We start from the raw sequence: 20,593 nt of genomic DNA on the forward strand, positions 1-20,593 counted from the left end.
TCCCCACCCACCCCATCCCCAGCCTTGACCCTGCCTCCTGGGAACCCAGCTCCTGAAGACCTGGAGAAAGATGGGCGCGTGCCGCCCTGCTGGCGGGGAGCCCGTGTTTTCGGGGAGAAAACCCACCCCTCCCTCCCTCCCTCCCTGTGCGCCCCAGGGCGGGACCGGCACACAGCAGGTGCACACAGCGCTGGTCCCAGGAGGCTCTGGGAGGCCTTTATTCCGCCGGCTCTGCCCCTGCCCGGGAGCCCCAGGCAGGTGGGACGGGCACACAGCAGGTGCACACAGCCGGGAGCCCCTCACTCCGGCGGGAGGCGGGCAAAGGACACTGAGTCGCTGAGGTTTCCCTGGAAAGGAGACAGGGCAAGAGGTCAGGCGCCCGCGGGGACCCGCGGCCCAGCCCCGCCCCGCCCCCCACCCCCACTCAGCTCACCAGGGTCATCTCCTCCATCTTGTGGAAGGCGGACTGCGGGCGCCGGCCCCAGTGCACGGCCGCCATCGCGGCGCCGACGACCAGAGCGGACAGCAGCACACACGCGGCCACCACGGCGCCCGGGTCCCGGTGTGGCCGCGGGGTCCCCGGGTCTCCTGCAGCGGGGAGAGGCGGCCCCGGGTGAGCCCAGCGGGGCCGGCCCCGGGGAAGCCGCATGGACTCCGCCCGCCCCACCTCGGTGACCTCCTGGGGCCGCGCGCAGAGGCAGAGCCCTGGCACAGCACCGGGACGCAGCGGGTGAAGCCGCCGCCGGTTCGCGTCCCGGCTGCTCCACTTCCCGTCCGGCCCCCCGCGACGGCCTGGGAGGCAGCAGTGAGGGCCCGAGCGCGGGGAGACCCGGACGGAGCTCCTGGCCCAGCCATCCGGGGAGTGACCCAGAGGATGGAAGGTCTCCCTCTCTCCCTCTATAACTCTGACTTTCAGATAAATGAATTTAAAAACCCCACATGGAGTTCAAATTTCTCTACCTTTTAGAAGCATCGTCAGGTGTAATTTTCAACCCGTTCCCCTCCGGAGCAGGAATCCTTGTGTAACTGCGGATTCTGGGACCTGACATACGCTAGGTACTTAATCTGCTAGGTACTTAATCTGCTAGGTGCTTAATCCGCTAGCTGTTTACCCCCCCCCCCCCCGTGGCGCAGCCGCCGCCCGAGAGGCTGCGCGTTCCCACGGCTCTGCCGCCCCCTGGCGGCCAGGCCTCGAACTGCACCTTGGAGCCCCTGCCCCCCCCACCTAAGTTAAGGCTCACCTGGGCCAGGGGTGGGAGTCTCTGAACTGGAGGGGGCGGAGCTGGCCGGTGACGTTGTGGAGATGGGGCTCATCTGCGTTAAGGGGGCGGAGCTTGTCTGCGTAGATGAGGGGGCGGGGCTTGTCTGTGTCGTTGAGGTGGGGGTTGTAGAAGTCGAGGGGGTGGAGCCAATTGGTGATGTCGAGGGGGCGGGGCTTGTCTGTGTAGACGAGGGGGCGGAGCTTGCCTGTGATGCTGAGGTGGGGGTTGTAGAGGTTGAGGGGGTGGAGCCTGTTGGTATAGAGGTGTGGGGGTCTGTCTGTGTAGATGAGGAGGCGGGGCTTGTCTGTGTCGTTGAGGTGGGGGTTGTAGAAGTCGAGGGGGTGGAGCCAATTGGTGATGTCGAGGGGGCGGGGCTTGTCTGTGTAGACGAGGGGGCGGAGCTTGTCTGTGTCGTTGAGGCGGGGGTTGGAGAGGTTGAGGGGGAGGAGCCTGTTGGTGTTGTAGAGGGGGCGGAGCTTGCCTGTGTCGTTGAGGGGTCTGAGTTGGAGGGGGAGGCGCTCAGACCGCTACTTTCCTCCCCTGTAAAGAAAACCAGGGTCAGGGGTCAGGGGTCAGGGGTCGGGGAGCGGAGGACGGAGACCCGGCCCCGGCCCCCACCCCCACCCCGCGATCTTCCAAACGTCCCCGACAGCGGCCCAGCGGGAACATCCGGGCCTCCCGCAGAGGCGCGGGTTCGAATCTCGGCTGCCCCTCTTCCAGGCCAGCTCTCTGCTGTGGCCCGGGAGTGCAGTGGAGGATGGCCCAAGTGCTTGGGCCCTGCACCCCATGGGAGACCAGGAGAAGCACCTGGCTCCTGGCTTGGGCCTGGTCCAGCCTCATTGCAGCCATGTGGGGAGTGACCCAGCAGATGGAAGGCCTCTCTCTCTCTCCCTCTCTCTCTCTCTCTGCCTTTCAAATGAATAAACCCTAACAAACAAACCCTCTGCGCGCTGGAGGCGGGGCGGCCAGGGCCGAGGTCCCCCGAGCCCCCCTCCGACCGCGGCCCCGCCCACTCCTCGCGGTGGGGGAGGGGCGGGGTCCCAGGAGCGGCCCTGAGCCCAGGGAGCCTCCCCCACCGTCCGCGCCCGTGCACCTGGCGGGGGGGGGGGGGGCCAGGCTGACCTCGGGTCTGAGGACCCCGCCCGCCCCCCTCCTGCTGGGGTCGGGGGGCCCGGGGGTCTGCGGGGGCGGGACCTGGGTGGGGGGCGGGGGGCTGCAGGGGGAGGGGAGCTGGGGGCAGGGCCGGAGGGGCTGTGGCGAATGGGGGGCGGGGCCGGAGGGGCTGCGGGGGGGGGGGAGCGCGCCCGGGCCCCGCCCCGCCCGCCACGACTTCTTGCCCGGCCCCAGGCGCGCCCGCCCCACCCGTCCCGGTCGGTTTCGGCTTCCTCCTCGCACCCGCCCAGGCCGCAGAGAGGCGGAAGTGAAGCCCAGGGCGGGCCGGGAGGGAGGGGCGCCCCGCTGTGCCCCCCCCCGCCCGCGCCCCCCGCCCCGCCTGCTCCGTCCAGGCGCCAGGCCCGGGGCGGGGAGGGCCCTGGCCGGGGAGTGGGACCCGGGCCGACCTCATTCCCGTTTTTATGGACTCAGGCTTGGGGTGGGGGGCGCCTGGGACGCCAGGCTCCGTGGGCAGGGAGAGGACTCAGGGGCTGGGGGGGGGGGGGCGGCCAGGGAAACCCAGCTCTCTGAATGTTGAAAGGGAACTGAGCAAACCCAGGTAGCCTTCAAGGAGGCGGCGGCGGCGCACGCCAGGCCCCCACTGGTGCCTGGGGGCGGAGGTGGGGAGCCCAGGGCGTCCAGGCTGAGCTGAGCCTGAACTGGGGACGCACACGGGGTGCTGAGTTCAGGCTGGGGCGGGCGGCTGGACTCCCTGCACCCCGAGGTCCGTCTCACACCCAGGACAGCAGGACGGAGCGAGGGCAGACTCCGAGAAGGACCTGGCACCCCCACCCCGTGGCCTGGGGGCCTCCCCTAGCACCCCCACCCCGTGGCCTGGGGGCCTCCCCCGTCTCCCTCGGGGGCTGTGCTGAGACAGACGGCTGCGCTGGGCGCGGGGCTTGGGAGCCCAAGGTCGCTTTCAGTTTTCTGGAAGCCCAGGTCTCCCTGCACCTGCCCTTACCTGCGGAGGCGACGACGGTCCTAGTGGACGAAGCTGTGTCAGCCTTCGGCAACGGTAGCAGCAGCAGCAGCAGCAGCAGCGGCAGCGGCGGCGGCCGCCGGGAGCTCCCCATGCCTGCGCCGGGGCGGGCCCACCTCCCGGGCTGCCCAGGTGACCGGCCAGGTGCCCGCTCCCAATGCACTCCCGCAGACACGCGCTCGCCCCCTGCTGGCGGTGCGCGGAACTGCGAGGGGGCGTGCAGGATACAAGGCCACCAGGGGGCGCTCTCGGCTGCCGCCGGCGCCAGCCCAGCCTCCGCTCAGCAGCAGGCTTGGGCCGTGTCCGGCGCGCGTCAGGTCCGCATCCTCCAAGCTGCCCCCAGCACCTTCGGCCCCTCCCTGACCCCCCGGGGGGGGGCTCTGAGCGCCTGTGTCCAGCTCCGTGTCATCCAGACGTGGACCCCCCGGCTGTGGGCCCAGCGTCGAACCCCCCATAAGGGTGTGACTAGAATCTTTAGCGTTCCCATGACAAGGGACGCACTCAGCAGTGACAGCTGAAGTCCTTGGGCCCCTGCACCCACGGGAGACCCGGATGGAGCTCCTGGCTCCCAGCTTCAGCCTGGCCCAGCCCTGGCCTTGTGGCCATCTGGGGAGGAAGCCAGCAGATGGAAGACCTCTCTCTCTCTCTCTCTCTCTCTCTCTCTCTCTCTTTCATCCCAGGTCTCCAAGAAATGACTAAGGGGCCCCGGTGTGGGCCCAGACCCCCCAGGGGTGGAAGGTGGGGCCCCAAGACCGCTCTGGACTGGTCCCCTTCCCCCTCCCCCCCCCCTCCCCGCCGCAGACCCTGGACACACAGACCAAGATCCAGGCTGTGGAAGATTTATTGTGACATCCAGAGAGCCGCATGGCCCTTCCCGGGACGGGGGTCCGCCCCTCCCCCAGCCAGGAGAGTCCTAGACCCCGGGCCAGTGGGCGTTCCTGGAGCCGCGGCGGGCGGTGGCGCGCGGCCGGTCCCAGGGGCCGCCGGAGCCCAGGAGCGCGTCGGTGGTGAGGCAGCTCCGCGTGTGGTGGCCCCGCCAGGTGGCCTGCAGCGTCTTGGCCGCCATCTGCTGCTGCTGGAGCTGGCGCCGGATCCGGAAGCCTCGCCAGGCGGCCTGGATGGCGATGGCCGCCTTGTTGGGGCCGCAGGGCTGCCGGGCCCTCTGGGGAGCCAGCGGGGTGCCGTAGGCCCAGGGCCCCACGCCCTGGCCCAAGATGCTGCGGCCCACGCCGTGCACCACGCGTGTGGGCAGGGTGTGGCCGCACATGTGGCAGGTGCGGGGACTGGAGCCCACGAGCATGACCACGCTGGGCGGGCTGCCCAGCCCGGTGCTCAGCGACTGGCAGAAGCTGCAGACGTGCGGCTGGCAGGACTGGAAGCAGCGGTGGTCGGAGCCCGTCCGGGGCCCGGCGCCCTGGAAGCAGCCTTGGTCCATGGCGCTCCGGGCCCTCCCGTCCATCTCCGCCCACATGGCCGGCAGCAGCACCTGCTGGGCGCGGTCCCGGCGCGTGCAGTAGCCTCGCCAGGCGGCCTGGATGACCGTGGTGGCGCGGTAGAGCCGGGCCAGGTTCCGGCGCACGCAGTAGCCACGCCACGTGGCCTGGATGATGGTGGCCCACTGGTGCCACAGCCGGATGGTGCGGCGCACCAGGTAGCCGCGCGCGCACGCCTGGATGGTGATCACGGCGTGGGTGATGATCTTTTCCATGGTCTGCACCGACACCATCAGCTCCCCTGACTGCCTGGGGCCGGCAGCCCCCTCGCGGCCCACGGCGTCCCACGGCACAGGCGCGGCGCCACTGCTGGCCCGGGCGGCCAGGGCGCTGTCCAGAGGTCTCACTGCCATGCTTGGGATGGCAGAGTTCCACGACTGGCCACCGGCCACGCCAGCGTCCACGGGACCCTGAAGGACACCGGGGGTCAGGGGGGTCTTGTTGCGGTGGAAGATGGCCGAGTTGGTGAGGTTACGCGAGGCCTGGCCGCGGCCAGCACCAGGGGCCAGGGAGGGCTGGCGGCGGGGGGCAGCGGCGGCGGCGGGGGGGCCGTAGAGGGAGGCCTGGGCCTGGAGGAGGGTGGGGATGATGGACGGCCTGCGGCGGCCAGAGGCCGTGCTCCCGGTGCCCCGGGACGCCGGGCCCTGCACGCCCTGGGCGTTTGCCGGCGGCCTGATGGCCCTCCCGGCCGAGCCAGTGGAGCTGCGGCGACGTTGCAATATGGCGGAGACCAGGGACGACTTGGGGTATTTGGGGGTGGAACTCACGGTCTCGTGTGAGTCCTGGTCCAGGATCGGCCTCCGGGAGCCACTCGGGGAAGACTCGTAGCCCAGAGAGACCCTGCGGACCCCCGGGGACAGCCTAGGGATGGGGGCGCCGGGCGTGGCCGTGGTGCCCGTGTGGATGATGGGCACGATGCCGGCCGAGGGGGCGCTGCCCGCCGGGGCCCGGGACACCTGCTTCTGCAGGGAGGGCAGGGCCGCGGCCGTGGCCTGGTCCATGAGCTCCGGCACGATGCTGCCGTGCACGGACCGGTAGGACTTCCGGGGGCTCAGCGGGCTGGGGTTGCCCTGCGCCGGGCTCCCAGGCACGGGTTTCGGAGCCGAGTCCGAGGGGAAGGAGCTGAGCTTCCGCGCCGGGGGCCCGTATGGCGGCCCCTGGGAGACGGTGCTGGGGGCCCTGGGCCTCTGAGCATGTGGGCTCCCCATCTGGGCCATGGACCCCGGCAGCAAACTGGCGGCTATGGCACTGCCGGAGCCCAGCTGGGGGGACCTGGGGCCCACAGGAGAAGCCACCGTCCCCTGCGAGAGGCTCTGAGGTCCACTGGGAGCCATGGGCTCCTGTTGGAAGATGGACGGGACCTCGGCGACCCCGGGAGCCGTGGCCTGGCTCCAGGTCCTGCCCGTGGCCGTCGACCGTGCGTGCATGCTGCGGCCACCAGGGGACGCCCTACCGATGGCTGACTTGGACTGCAGAGTCGGGGTGACGCTGCTGGCCATGGGGTGCATGGGCAAACTGGAGGACTGGTAAGAGACGGGGGCCCCCACAGATGGGCCAGGAGCAGCCCCCCCTAACGGCACCTGGCTTTTCACGGCCTCATTCTCCAACAGGGGCCCTCGGTTGTTGTCGGCGCCAGCGGCTGGGGTCCCGGGGTACATCCAGGGGGTGGCCTCGAGCACCTCGGACTTCATGGAGTCTCCGCTGGAGCCCGAGGCCTGGGACAGACCATCTTCGTATTCTCGGGGCCTCGCAGGGGACTGGTCATCCAGTGTCCCGAACGAGGCCAGCCCGGGGTCCTGGCCGAACTGCGTGGCCAGCGACAGGACTGTGGGCATCCTATGGGACAATCTCCTGCCCACAGAGGCCCGCGAGGGAGTCGGAGGCGAAGCCTGAGCCAGGCCGGTGGCCTGCGATGCCTGGAAGGGCACTGTGGTGCCCTCGCTGGCCACGGAGCTGTGGTAAGGGCGGGGACTGAGCCCGATGAGCATGGACCCTTGGGGGAGGCTGTGGCCCCCAGAGCTGGGAGACCCGCTCGCCATGGAACCTGGGGGCAGGTCTGGAGCGGCCACACTGGCCACGGGACCTACAGACAAACTTTGCCTCCTCTTGCCAGCGCCTGATGCTGCCACTCCACTAGGGGGCGCCCTACTGGCCACGGAGCCTGGAGGTAAGCTGTAGGCCACGCTGCTGGCCGTGGGATCCGAAGAGAAGCTACCATGGACCGAGCTGCCCATCACAGACCCCGGAGGGAGGCTCTGCCCCACGCCCCTGATCACAGAACCCCGGGGAAGACTGAGGGCCATGCCACTGGCCACGGTGCCCGGAGCCACGGATGTGGTCACCCTACTGCCTACAGGACCTGACACAAGGTCACTGCCAGTCATGGCCATCATGGCGTCCTGCGGGACCACGCCGGGGTACTGGTACCTGGAGGGGACCACCGTGGCCACCGACGGGTGCTTGGGCTCCAGGGTGACGGGGACGGCCATGCTGATCTGGGAGACACTAGGGCCGACACTGCTCAAGGACATGCTGGACCGGTTTGTGTCCAGTCTCTCAGCCGTCGGGGATGGTAAGAGGCCGGGGGCCAAGGGGGGGCCTTCTCCCATCAGAGGGGCCCCTGCCTCCGAGAACTGGGGCGCCACGGGGGCGCTGCCGTCGGCCCCCGCGGGCTGACTCTGACTCATAGAAGTGGCCACAGTTCTCCGGGATACGCCCCGGGCCACACCGGGCACACCCAGGAACATGCCGGGGGTGGCGACAGGTGCCTGGGCTGGCCCGGGGACCATGCCCCTGAACGCAGCCGGGTGGGACTTCACGGCTCCCTCAGCCAGACAGCATCCGTCCTCATTGGTCACGGACACGTGGTAGAGGTTGGGCGTGGACACCGTGACCACGCTGGACTGCCTACCGCAGATCACGGGGGGCTGGAAGCCGAGAGACACCTGGTCAAACTCCGCTTCCTGCAGGTGGGACAGCATCCCCGCCATCGGCACAGCCTCCTGGTTCTCCGCTAGCTCAAAGCCCAGAGGTGGCTGGCTCAGACCCTGGCCCGTGCTACCGGGCACACATGGGTACTGCCTGCCCGGACCGACCGAGATCATGATAGACGGGTGGCCCAGGCCCGGGGCCAGCTTCGCCCTGGAGGGTGGCAGGCAGGGGTTCACCCTGGAGACCCAGTTTGGGTCGCAGAGGCCACGCCCCATGCCACTGAGCACGGACGGCTGGGACAGGCTGGAAGCTAACCTCGCAGCCATGGGCGGATGGACCAGGCTGAGGGGCTCCAGGTGGGCCATGGAAGGTTGGGACAAGCTGGGCACTCCACGGCTGGCCAGAGATGGGTGGACCGGCCTTGAGATGACCCGACTGGATGAAAGGGTCTGGAACAGGCCGGTCACAGACGGCTCGGCCAAGCTGGGGGTCACCCCCACGGCCATGTGTGGCTGCGCTAGGCTGGGGGGAATCCCAAGCACCAGAGATGAATGGGTGAGGCTTGGGACCACCCAACTGGACAGCGATGGCTGGCCCAGGCTCGGGCCCACCCCACTGGCCATGGACCGACGAGACAAGCCGGGGGAGACCCCACTGGCCATAGAGGGGTGAGTGAGGCTCGGGCCCACCCCACTGACCATAGAACGGCGTGACAGGCCAGGGGACATCCCACTGGCCATGGAGGGTTGACCTAGGCTTGGGGCCACCCCACTGGCCATAGATGGATGGGCGAGGCTTGGGGCCACCCCACTGGCCATAGATGGATGGGCGAGGCTTGGGGCCACCCCACTGGCCATAGATGGATGGGCGAGGCTTGGGGCCACCCCACTGGCCATAGATGGATGGGCTAGGCTTGGGGCCACCCCACTGGCCACAGATGGATGGGCAAGGCTTGGGGCCACCCCACTGGCCATAGATCGGCGAAGCAAGCTGGGAGACATCCCACTGGCCATAGATGGTTGACCTAGGCTTGGGGCCACCCCACTGGCCATAGATGGCTGACCAAGGCTTGGAGCCACTCCACTGGCCATAGATGGTTGACCTAGGCTTGGAGCCACCCCACTGGCCATTGAGGGATGACCTAGGCTTGGGACAATTCCACTGGCCATAGATCGGCGATGTAGGTTGGGGGATACCCCACTGGCCATAGAAGGTTGACCTAGGCTTGGGGCCACCCCACTGACCATAGATGGATGGGCGAGGCTTGGGGCCACCCCACTGGCCATAGATGGATGGGCAAGGCTTGGGGCCACCCCACTGGCCATAGATGGTTGACCTAGGCTTGGAACCACCCCACTGGCCATAGATGGCTGACCAAGGCTTGGAGCCACTCCACTGGCCATAGATGGTTGACCTAGGCTTGGAGCCACCCCACTGGCCATTGAGGGATGACCTAGGCTTGGGACAATTCCACTGGCCATAGATCGGCGATGTAGGTTGGGAGATACCCCACTGGCCATAGAAGGTTGACCTAGGCTTGGGGCCACCCCATTGGCCATAGATGGCTGCCCTAGGCTTGGGCCCACTCCACTGGCCATGGATCGATGAGGTAGGTTGGGGGATACCCTACTGACTGCAGATGGCTGCCGTGACCTTGAGGCAACCCCACTGGCCATAGATGGCTGCCCTAGGCTTGGGGCCACCCCACCGGCCATAGACGGCTGGCCTAGGCTGGGAGCCACCCCACCGGCCATAGATGGCTGGGCTAAGCCTTGGGATATTCTACCAGCCATTGATGGCTGGCGTGACCGTGGGGCTAACCCACTGGCCATAGATGGATGGGCTAGGCTTGGGGCCACCCCACTGGCCACAGAAGGTTGGCCTAGGCTTGGGGCCACCCCACTGGCCATAGATGGTTGGGCGAGGCTTGGGGCCACCCCACTGGCCATAGATGGCTGCCCTAGGCTTGGGGCCACCCCACTGGCCATAGATGGCTGGGCTAAGCCTTGGGATATTCTACCAGCCATTGATGGCTGGCGTGACCGTGGGGCTAACCCACTGGCCATAGATGGATGGGTGAGGCTTGGGGCCATCCCACTGGCCATAGATGGATGGGCTAGGCTTGGAGCCACCCCACTGGCCATAGAAGGCTGGGCTAGGCTTGGGGCCACCCCACTGGCCATAGATGGATGGGTGAGGCTTGGGGCCACCCCACTGGCCATAGATGGCTGGCCTAGGCCTGGGGCCATACCACTGGCCATAGAAGGTTGGGCTAGGCCTGGGGCCATACCACTGGCCATAGATGGATGGGCAAGGCTTGGAGCCACCCCACTGGCCACAGAAGGTTGGGCTAGGCTTGGAGTCACCCCACTGGCCATAGATGGATGGGCGAGGCTTGGGGCCACCCCACTGGCCATAGATGGCTGGCCTAGGCTTGGGGCCACCCCACTGGCCATAGATGGCTGGCCTAGGCCTGGGGCCATAGCACTGGCCATAGAAGGCTGGGCTAGGCCTGGGGCCACCCCACTGGCCATAGAAGGCTGGGCTAGGCCTGGGGCCACCCCACTGGCCATAGACGGCTGCCCTAGGCTTGGGGCCACCCCACTGGCCATAGAAGGCTGGGCTAGGCCTGGGGCCACCCCACTGGCCATAGACGGCTGCCCTAGGCTTGGGGCCACCCCACTGGCCATAGAAGGCTGGGCTAGGCCTGGGGCCATACCACTGGCCATAGATGGCTGGCCTAGGCCTGGGGCCATAGCACTGGCCATAGAAGGCTGGGCTAGGCTTGGGGCCACCCCACTGGCCATAGAAGGCTGGGCTAGGCCTGGGGCCACCCCACTGGCCATAGACGGCTGCCCTAGGCTTGGGGCCACCCCACTGGCCATAGAAGGCTGGGCTAGGCCTGGGGCCATACCACTGGCCATAGATGGTTGGGCGAGGCTTGGGGCCACCCCACTGGCCATAGATGGCTGGCCTAGGCCTGGGGCCATACCACTGGCCATAGAAGGTTGGGCTAGGCTTGGGGCCACCCCACTGGCCATAGATGGCTGGGCTAGGCCTGGGGCCACCCCACTGGCCATAGATGGCTGGGCTAGGCCTGGGGCCACACCACTGGCCATAGATGGCTGGGCTAGGCCTGGGGCCACCCCACTGGCCATAGATGGCTGGGCTAGGCCTGGGGCCACCCCACTGGCCATAGAAGGCTGGGCTAGGCTTGGGGCCACCCCACTGGCCATAGAAGGCTGCCCTAGGCTTGGGGCCACCCCACTGGCCATAGAAGGCTGGGCTAGGCCTGGGGCCACCCCACTGGCCATAGAAGGCTGCCCTAGGCTTGGGGCCACCCCACTGGCCATAGATGGCTGGCCTAGGCCTGGGGCCACCCCACTGGCCATAGAAGGCTGGGCTAGTCTTGGGGCCACCCCACTAGCCATAGAAGGCTGGGCTAGGCCTGGGGCCATACCACTGGCCATAGATGGCTGGGCTAGGCCTGGGGCCACCCCACCGGCCATAGATGGCTGGCCTAGGTTGGGGGATGCTCCGTTGGCCATGGATGGGTGAGCTTGGCTGGACGCTACCCTACTGGTGGCAGATGGCTGGGTGAGGTTGGGGGCCACCCCACTGGCCATGGAGAGCTGGGCTAAGCCTGGGGCCACCCCGCTGGCCAAGGTGGGTTGGGCTGGACTCGGGGCCATGCTGCCGCCCAGGAATGGCGCCTGGTACATGGGGGGGACCACGGAGCCCAGGCTGCGGCTCCTCCTCATCGCCATCCTGTACTGCTCCTGGGGGCCCCTCCCCAGCAGGTCCAGGGAGCTGTGGCAGGAGGAGAACTGGCCCCTCTCGCTGTCGGAACCCCAGTGGACGCTCAGGGTCAGGCGGCTGCAGGCTGAATTGTGGCGCAGGATGGGCAGGAGCCCAGGGGCCGGGGGCGGCTGCGGGGACAGGTCGGCGACCATGAGCTGGCGCCCGCCCCCCGCCACGCCCTCCCTGTCCCCCAGCCTCTGGGCATTCTGGGTGGCCTCCTTTGAAAGGAGGGCGTCCAGTGGGAGCGCCTCCTCCAGGGTGCCCTCCCAGGATGCCTCCACCAGGTCGACCGGGATCAGGCTGGCCACGGACATGGTGGAGAGGCTGAGGGAGCTGCAGCTTTGCATGGAGCTCTGGGAATTGCTCTCCACGGGGCTGTAGGCCGCGGAGGCCTGGCGGAAGCTCTTAGCCAGGCTGCGCTCCGGCCGCGGCTGCCGGCCGGCCACCAGCTCGGTGAGAATGGAGATGGGGTGGCCGGCGGCCAGCTCCTGGGGGGGGCCCTGGGCGGGAGCCCTGCCCTGTCTGGGCGCGGGCGCCTGGGGGAGGCCCGGGGCCAGCCTGCTGCCCGAGGCAGTCTGGAACAGGTCACAGCCCAGCTGGGCCTTGTGCACCTGCACTTTGCCCGCCATGGCCGCCTTCAGCGGGCCCGGGGCCATCTTGGTGATCATGTCCCGAACGCTTAGCGGCGCCTGCTTGGGGGTTGGGAGTCTGGCCAAGGTCTCCTCCGAGGCCCGGGCTGGCTTACTGGGGCTACCAACGCCAGAGGGGTGGGGGTACAGGTTGGGGGGAACCCTGCTGGCCCCCGGGGACTGACACCAGCAGGCGGCACCGCGACAGGCGGGGGACGACAGGAAGGCGTGGGGGGCCCTCCCCCGCCCCTCGCTGCTCACGAGCCTCCCCGAGGCCACCCTGCCCTCCCCCGTCACCGTCCACGGCCGGGCGGCTCCCCTGCTGACCACGTTCGGCTTGTGGGAGCTCGGGGCATTGCCGTAGGCCACCGATGGCTGGTTGGTGCTGGGGCCCACGCCATTGGCAATGAGGGGCTGCCAGAGACTGGGGGGCGGCTGCAGGTGCGGCGGGCTGGGCAGGTGAGGGCCCTCGCCGCTCGCCAGGGGGTTAAAATCGGACATCAGGCACGCAGCCGTCTGCTTCAGGGAGAAGCCCCTGCCTGGCCCGGGCCCCCAGTCCAGGCCCACGGCCACGGGGCAGTGGTGATGGCTGGTGGTGCCCACAGAGGCCAGCGGGGAGCAGAGGAACCCCCCGACCGCGGGCCCGTCCCCCATGGCCTCCCAGAGCGCGGCGCGCTGGCCCACGGGGACGCCCCCCCAGCCGGCGACCCGGGAGACCCTGACCTTGCTGGGCTGCGGCCTCACGAGTCCCAGGGTGGGCCCCCAGGAGGCTGTCGGGCTGCCCCGGAAGTCCGCCTCCAGCGTGGCCGGCGCCCCGCTTCCCGCTGCTTTAGGGACGGCCTTGGGGAAGATGGCGCCGGTCCTCAGGGCCGCCTGGGACAGGGACTGGCTGAGGACGGCGCCCAGCTCGCCCTGGCACAGGGCCTGGCTCAGGGCCGCCCGCTCCTCGTCACTCAGGGCCTTGCCCAGGACTTCGGCCAGCTTGCCCTGCATGGCCTTGGTGTGCTCCGGCCGCAGCTCGCCCCGGGACAACGCACGGGTCAGCGCGATGCCCAGCTCGCCCCACGACAGCGCCTTCATCAGGGCCAGTCCCAGCATGCCCTGCGGCAGGGCCTTGGCCACCGTGGCGCCCAGCACCTCCTTGGACAGCGCCTGGCTCAAGGCGGCCCGCACTTCACCCTGGGACAGGGCTTTGGCCAGCAGGGCCCGGAGGTCCTCCTGGGAGCCCAGCACGGCGGCCAGCTCGGCGCACAGGGAGGCGATCTGCGAAGCGGCCGCGTCGTCCTGGCTGGGCGCGGGCGGCTGCCCCCGGGCCGGCCCGCTGTCACCCCAGGACTCCATGTTGCACGGGGTGTGTCCAGCGGGGGCCAGCAGAGGCACCAGCACACCGGGGGGCTCGGGGGCCGCCTTGCCCTGCAGCAGGGTCAGTCTGTCTTCAGGCCTGGCTCGGGGCAAAGCGCCCAGGGTGCCGAGGTGGTGGCAGGGCTGGGCGGACGCTTTGGGCCGGGCCAGGACCGGCTGCGACTGGGTCTTGGCGCTGAGGTCGGCGGGCGGCCGGGCCGCGAACATGCACTTGGACGCCTCGGTGACCAGCTGTGCCTGCGACTGTGTCTTGGTGAGGCCGACGGGTAGGTGCGCCTGGGACTGTGCCTTGGACAGGCACGAAATGAGCTGGGCCAGCGAAGGGGTCTTGGCCAGCTTGGCGGGCGGGGGTGCCTGGGGGGTGGCCTTGGCTGGACACGTGGCCAGGAGCTCCTGGGAGACGGAGGTCGGCGCACAGGCCGTCAGGTGTGCCTGGGGCAGAACCACGGTCAGCTCCGGAGGCGGGTGTGACCGCGTGGAGGACTTGGTGAGGCAGGCGGCCAGCTGGGACGCGGCCTGGAGGTGTTCGGTGGACACACGTCCCTGAGACGAGACCTTCGCCGGGCAGGTGCTGGGCGGACATGTGGCCAGGCGGGCTTGCGACGAGGCCTTGGCCAGCTTGGTGGGTGTGTACATCGGGGGGGACGACCTGCTCAGGCAGGTGGGCAGGCGTCCCTGGGACAAGGCCTTGGTCTGCTCGGCCAGTGGGTGGACACGGGGGGCCGAGGCCTTGCTCGCGCAGGTGCCTGGCGGCAGTGCGGTGGCGGGGCAGGCGGCCAGGGCGGCCTCGGGCAGGACCTCGGACAGCTCCCCGGGCGGCTGTGTCTGCGATGCGGCCTCACTCAGGCAGGTGGACAGCTGGGCCTGCGAGGACGCCTGGGTCAGGGAGGTGGCCACGTGGACTTGGGACACAGCCTTGGGCTGCCGGCAGGGCAGGTGGGCCTGGGACAGGGCCTTGGTCAGGGGCACGGCCAGCTGGGGCTGTGGCAGGGCCTCGGCCGTCTCCACGGGCACGTACATTTGGGACTGGACCTTGATGACCTCCGTGGCCGGGTGCTGCTGGGCCGGGGGCTTGCTCTGGCTCTCGGTGACTTTGGTCCACGACGGGAGCCTGGCCAGGTCCACGGCCACGTTGGTCTTGGACGTCGCTTCCGCCTTCACCGCCGGCTGCCTCTGCAGGGCGCACGGCTTGCCCTTCTCGGCTTCCAGGAGACACCCGGGTGGCATCTTGGCGGCGGCGGCCTCCAGGGCCGGCGGCCGGGGGACCCTGGCTTTTCCGTCAGCCAGGCAGGAGTGCGATGACAGCTTGACCACGCCGGCCGTCTGCTTCACGTTCACCGTGACCTTGGTCTTGGGGATGTTCAGGTGTATGTGGGACGAGGCGCTGGGGAGCCCGGCGGCTGCCACGGCCGGGGGCGGAGCTCTGAGGTTGCCGGCCGCCGGGGGCGGGGCGAGGCACAGGGTCTTCAGCACGGCGGCCACCGAGCGGATCTGGGCCGGCGTCTTGTTGATCATGGCGGCCAGGCGCGTCTGGGGCGGTGGCTTGGCCACCACAGCCCCGGGGCACGTCTGGGACGGCGTCTTGGGCACGGGGGCCACGGCGCATGACTGCAGTGGGCTTCTGGCGGCCGCCAGGCGTATATGGGGCGAGGTCTTGGTCATCACGGGCACTGGGCACGGCTGGGGCGGCGTCTTGGCCGCGGGGGCCGCCGGGCGGGCCTGGGGCGGGGGCTTGAGCATGGATGCCAGCAGGCACACTTGGGGCGGGATCTTGGCCATGATGCCAGCCGGGCGCGCGGGCGGAGAGGTGCTAGTCAGCGAGGCTGTGGGCCGGACCTGAGGCTGGGCCTTGGGGAGCGTGGCCGCCGGGCAGGTGTGCGGGGGGCAGGCGTGCGGGAGCGACTTCACCACCATCATGGTGGGCACGGGACAGGTCTTGGGCGGGGCCTTGGTGGCCGCGCAGGTCCCGTAGGTCCTGGCCGGGGCCTTGGCGGCTGTGGGCGTCGGGCACGGCGCGGCGGGGGGGACCTTGAAGATCTCTGTGTCCGCGTGGGCCTGGGCGCACTTGGGGCCCGGCGCCGGCTCCGGGGCCCCCGCCTTGCCGCCCCTGGCCGTCACGTGCCTGGTCTTCACCGCGTCGCCCTCAATGTGCCGGATGAGACAGGCGCTTCTGATGGTCTCGGTCAGCAGGCACGGCTGGCCTTTGGGACCCAGGCTCACGGGGCATGGGAGCCGGATGGCGACCGCCTGGTGCGGCAGGAAAGCCACCCCGGCGGGGGCTCCGGGGACGCCCTGCGAGGAGGGCGTGGTGCGGAGGGCGGTCCCGTGCGGGGCGCAGGTGGCCAGGCTGTCCGAGGACGGGAACTGGGTCTCCTTGCTGACCATGACGGGCAGCCGCGGGCAGGGGCAGCGGTCCAGGGGCTGGAAGCGCACCTGCTGCGGCGGGTGGTAGGGGATGTCCCCGTCCTCCGGCGCCGCCCGCTTCACGGCCGCCTTGCTCGAGTGCAGGATGCGCTTGGTGTTGAAGCGCCGCCACGCCTCCTGGATGGCCTTGGCCGCCGTCATCTGCGAGATCAGCTTCTGCCGCAGCCGGTAGCCCCTCCAGTTGGCCTGGATGAGCGTGGCCGCGCGGGACAGCATCATGTCCATCTCGTCCACCAGGATGTTCTTGAAGGCCTGGCTCTCCACCACGGCCCGCAGGCGCGGAATCCGGCGCGGCGGCGCCGCCGGCTCCGGGGCCGGCCGCGGCGGGAGGCTCTCCTTGGACTTGGGGGGCTCACGCTGGAGACTCGGGGCGGGCGGGGGCGCGGGGGCGCGCTGCCCATTGGGTGACACCTGGTTCGTGAACTGGAGCTGTGTTGCTTGCTGCATTGTCTTGGTTCCTGAGCAGGTCAGCTCTGCCTGTGGGCGGATGGGTGGGGGACGGGTGGGTCGGTGGGCGGACAGATGAGGGGCGGGGTAGGCGGAGGCAGAAGCCTGGCGGATGGGCGGATGCCCCGGGGGGCGTGCCGGGGGCGGCAGGGCGATGGGCCGGGCCGGGCCGGCAGTGGGCGCCGTGTGGGTCAGAGACCTCCCGGCTGGAGCGGACCCTTCCCGGAAGCCCAGGTCTTGCTCCTGGAGGCCCCTCCTGCCCGTGCCCGGCGCCCGCCCCCCTCCGCCCCTCCGCCTGCCTCGCTGGCTCCGCCCCACGCTGGCTCCACCCCCGCCGCCTGCCTATGGCTCCGCCCCTCGCTGGCTCCGCCCCTCGCTGCCCAACCGCTCTCCGTGCTGGTGCCCAGTGGGCGTCCTCGCCCGGATGCGACACCTGCACCTCCTACCTGCTCTGTGCGTGCCCCGAGGAGCGGTGGTCATGCAGGCCGGGGACCGCGCATGCGCGCGCGCGCGTGTGTGTCTGTGTCTGTGTGTCTCTGGATAAACGCATGGGCCCCACAGCCTGTGGGGGGCCCTCCTCGGGGCCGGCCCTGCGGGACCCCTGGCGCAGCCATCGTCTTACCTTGTTAGGTCATCAGAGGTGGAGGAGCGGGAGAAGAAGGTGCAGTCTTGGAAGCCAGCCTGTAGGAGGAGGCCGGCTCCAGTCTTCATCCCACGCGGTGGCAGCAACACTGCTCTGGGCTGGCTCTGTGCCCTGGGCCAGGGAAGCAGGAGCGTTAAGATGAGCAAGGGACATCCCACCGGGCGCCTGGGCACCAGAGACCGGGCCCCACAGCTCCAAACGGCTGGAGCGGGGCGGAGCGGGCTCGGCTGCAGGCCAGCAGTGCCTGCCAATCGCTGGGACCGCGGTCGCCAGACCACAGCAGAGGACACAGCGCCCTGGGGCGCCTGGGACTCCCGGGGAGGCTGGGGGCATGGCTGGGGGCATGGCAGGCTGCTGTCCCTGGGGGGAGAGTGGCCGGCAGTGCCAGGAGGGGTGGGCGGCGGCGCTGTGGTGCAGCCGGCTAAGCCTCTGCCTGCAGTGCCGGCATCCCCTAGGGCCGCCGGTTCGAGTCCCGGCTGCTCCACTTCCGGTTCAGCTCTTGCTGGACAGTCCTCACAGCAGGCAGATGTGGGCGGGACTCAGGTCTCCTAGGAGACGGCGAGAGAGCAGGGACAGAGGCTGCGGCGGCCAGGTCGCGCCTAGGCGAGAGAGGGGCGGCCAGGCCGGGCCGAAGGGTCCCCCTGAGCTCGCGGGCCCCCCGGGGCTCGGTCCGGCTGCCGGGAGATCCGCAACGTTTGCTCCAGGTGGGCGGCGCGCACTTGCAGGGGGGCCACAGCCGCACCCGGAGCCTGGGGCGGGCGGCCCGTGGCTCGCCAGCGCCCTCTGCTGGGCACTCTCAGCATCGCGCCCACTTCACATTAAAAACTAATTCCTTTCGGGCATTTTACATTGTTTCAATTACTTGGATCTGAAAGACAGAGGGACAGAGACCTGCCGTCCACAGGCAAACTCCTCCAGTGGCCGCAACAGCCAGGGCTGGGCCAGGCCAAAGTCCAGAGGCAGGAGCCCCGCCCGGGTCTCCCGTGTGGGGGGTGGGGCGCACTGGAGCTGCTTCCCAGGGTGTGGGCCAGCAGGGAGCCGGGGCTCGAGGGCCTGGGCCCCAGCAGCCACGCAGGAGACCCGGGTGGGGCTCCTGGCTCTGGACTTTGGCCTGGCCCAGCCCTGGCTGTTGCAGTCCCTTGGGGAGTGACCCAGCGGAGGGAGGCCCTCTCTCTCTCTCTCTCTCTCTAAGCCAGACAGGGACGACCTGAAACCCGGACTCGTATTCCTGGCGTGTGGGGTGGGGGTGGGGGGTTACCTGCCCGGGTCCCAGGGGACCACCGCGGGGCCGCCCTCCGGTCGCTCAGTCAGCACAGTCGGCCCCGGGGTCCGAAACCCCAACTCGGGAAGGGAGGCCCAGGGGTGCCCTTTGCCCTGGAAAGGGACCCCGCCCCCCAGGCCCATGTGACACCCCTGGCTTCAACACCGGGGGTCAGAAGCGGAGCCCCCTCTCTGTGTCCTCGGGGACTGCCATCCCTGAGTCTGGGGGGTCTCCTGGGCCAGCGGGGAGTGGCTGGGAGCCCCGCCCCTTGCGGGTGGGCGGGGCCTCACGCGCAGTCACAATCACTCATTGTTGTCGCCGATGGGGGTCCTGGGGGCTGGGGACTGGGGGCGCACACCGGGCCGTGGAGGGGGCGGGGTCTTCCCGCATGGCCCAGAGATGGGAAAAGGAATGAGACCCGCCCCCCCTTGCGGAGCTCTATACAGCCCGGAAGAGGAGGCGGAGCCGCCCTGGACAAGGTGCGGGCGGGGGGGGGGAGGAAAACAGACCACAAAGGCTGGACCTCGCCCGCCACCTTCCCAGGGTGCACAGCGACTCGGGCAGTGCGGCGGCCTGGGCTCAGGTGCTGACCCGCCCCGGGCCGAGCCGCACCTCTGTGCCCAGGGCTGCCTCTGGCTCCAGCCCTCCTCAGCCCCCGGGGGCTGTGGGGGCGCAGCCCCTCCTCCCCACGCCGGGGAGACCCCAGCGAGCCGGGCAGAGGCAGCGGCCCCGACAGGCACAGGCCCCGGGTTCAAGTCCTCAGCCAGTCTCCCACGGGGGGAGGCAGCGCTGGGTCACTGCACAGGGCCTTTGCACATGCCGGTTCCAAGCTCAGCCTGTCCCTCTCGGGGTGACGGAGGGAGGGAGGGAGGCCGTCCATCCACTGGGTCACTCCCCAGATGGCCACAAAGCCGGGGCCCAGCCCAGGCCGTGTGTTAGGGCTACCTGGGGGGTGACCCAGCGGACAGGGGCTCACTCGGCCCCCCCCAGCCCTGCTTTGAGGAGCAAACCCCGGCCCCTGAGCCCCTCCCGCCGTCCCACGAAGGCTTTGAGTGCGAGGGGCAGGGGAGGAGCCAGACGGGGCGGACACGGCCCCCCGGCGGCCTGTCTCCCTAGGGGTCACACGGGCCAGGACCGCCAACCCCTGCCCTCGGGGGGGCTCAGCCGCCCTACGGCTCACGGCCGCCCGGCGGCCCAACCAGGAGCACAGGGCGGCCCCCGGGCTCGGCGCCGAAGCCCCCAGCCCCACTCACCTGCCCCTGAAGCTGAACCCACCGGCCCGACCGGCGGCCTCGGGACCTGGTGCCACGGCGCCTTTGTGACCGGTCACCGGGTTCCGGCCAATCCCAGCGGCCCTCGGGGGCAGGCATTCTAGAAGGGGGGGGGGTCCAGGGGCGGGGTGAAAGGTCACGGCGGCTGCTTATTCCTGTGTCCACCCCCGCCCCCACGTTACGTATCCAGAGGGAGCTCCGGTTGCTCGTCCCTTTGGGCAATTTCTGAGCACCTACTGTATACCCTATGCTGGATCTGTTCTGGGTAGGGGGTGGGCGGTGCTAAGTAGGAAAAAACCGATCAGAGAGCTGAGCCAGAAAGGGAGAAAGAGGGGCCTGCATGCTGGAGGGCAGGACACAGCAGGAGCCAAGCCAGTAGGGCTTCAGAGGGTAGTGTAGGAGTTTGGGTTTTACCCAGGGGGCACCGGGGAGCCAGGGCAGGGTTCACAGCAAGGGAGACCGCGCCGGCAGCCCGGGTCTCGCTTCGGGTCTGGGGGCTCCCGAGGGAAGGGCTGGCCGGCCTGGGGGCCCCACAGCCACAGCGGGTGTGGACCCGAGCCGCGGCCCCGGAGGAGGGGACGCGAGGCCAAGTCCTGGGCCACCTCCCCAGGCTGGGCCGGGGCCCAGGGTGAGTCACCGCTGGCCGGGCTGGGGCTGACACATGCCTTGGCCACGGCGCAGCGGGCTCCAGCCCAAGCCACACGGCCGGGCCCGGCCTCCCCGGGGAGCCACTGAGAGGCCGGCGGGGGCCTCACCGGGGGGGGACCCCCAGCCTCCTCCAGGTGGTGGGTGTGGCTTCAGGGACAGTGCTGGGGGAGGTTATCAGGGGGGCCTTCAAGGAAGTGGCAGCCTCTGAGGATGGGGGGGGGAACCAGGCAGGCTCTGTACTAAGGCCCTGAGGTCACGCCAGGGGACTGACCCCGTCAAGTTGGGGTCAG

At 69.9% G+C, this 20,593-nt stretch overlaps 2 protein-coding genes across 4 annotated transcripts; both read right to left on the reverse strand.

Annotated features, from left to right (window-relative positions):
* Positions 1-179: 179 nt before the first annotated feature.
* Positions 180-3,549, reverse strand: CIST1 (colon, intestine and stomach enriched 1). Its single transcript, XM_070059006.1, has 4 exons — positions 3,376-3,549; positions 1,242-1,802; positions 434-588; positions 180-347 (listed from the first exon to the last, which is right to left on the reverse strand). The coding sequence occupies exons 1-4, from the start codon at positions 3,485-3,487 to the stop codon at positions 300-302; spliced, it is 876 nt and encodes a 291-aa protein (XP_069915107.1). The 5' UTR covers positions 3,488-3,549; the 3' UTR covers positions 180-299.
* A 667-nt stretch (positions 3,550-4,216) lies between these two features.
* On the reverse strand, positions 4,217-19,769 carry IQCN (IQ motif containing N). Of its 3 annotated transcripts, XM_070059009.1 has the most exons (4): positions 19,638-19,764; positions 17,103-17,234; positions 12,971-16,510; positions 4,217-5,296 (listed from the first exon to the last, which is right to left on the reverse strand). In XM_070059009.1, exons 3-4 carry the CDS (start codon positions 16,478-16,480, stop codon positions 4,307-4,309), a joined length of 4,500 nt encoding a protein of 1,499 aa, XP_069915110.1. In that variant the 5' UTR covers positions 16,481-16,510; positions 17,103-17,234; positions 19,638-19,764; the 3' UTR covers positions 4,217-4,306. The 3 variants fall into 3 exon arrangements, with proteins under 3 accessions (XP_069915110.1, XP_069915108.1, XP_069915109.1); XM_070059007.1 differs by having other exon boundaries at positions 4,217-16,510; positions 19,638-19,769; XM_070059008.1 differs by lacking the exon at positions 19,638-19,764 and adding an exon at positions 18,382-18,861 and having other exon boundaries at positions 4,217-16,510.
* Between the last annotated feature and the right edge of the window lie 824 nt (positions 19,770-20,593).

This window comes from Oryctolagus cuniculus, chromosome 16 (assembly GCF_964237555.1).
Source record: "Oryctolagus cuniculus chromosome 16, mOryCun1.1, whole genome shotgun sequence".
Lineage (NCBI taxonomy): Eukaryota > Metazoa > Chordata > Mammalia > Lagomorpha > Leporidae > Oryctolagus > Oryctolagus cuniculus.

Excerpts from the sequence above, each read along its gene's own strand:
- CIST1 (XM_070059006.1), bottom strand. The coding sequence starts at position 3,487 with ATGGGGAGCTCCCGGCGGCCGCCGCCGCTGCCGCTGCTGCTGCTGCTG. Across the intron at positions 589-1,241 it reads GACTCCCACCCCTGGCCCAG|GAGACCCGGGGACCCCGCGG; the intron begins GTGAGCCTTAAC and ends TCCCCGCTGCAG. Across the intron at positions 348-433 it reads AGATGGAGGAGATGACCCTG|GGAAACCTCAGCGACTCAGT; the intron begins GTGAGCTGAGTG and ends TCTCCTTTCCAG.
- IQCN (XM_070059007.1), bottom strand. The coding sequence starts at position 16,480 with ATGCAGCAAGCAACACAGCTCCAGTTCACGAACCAGGTGTCACCCAAT.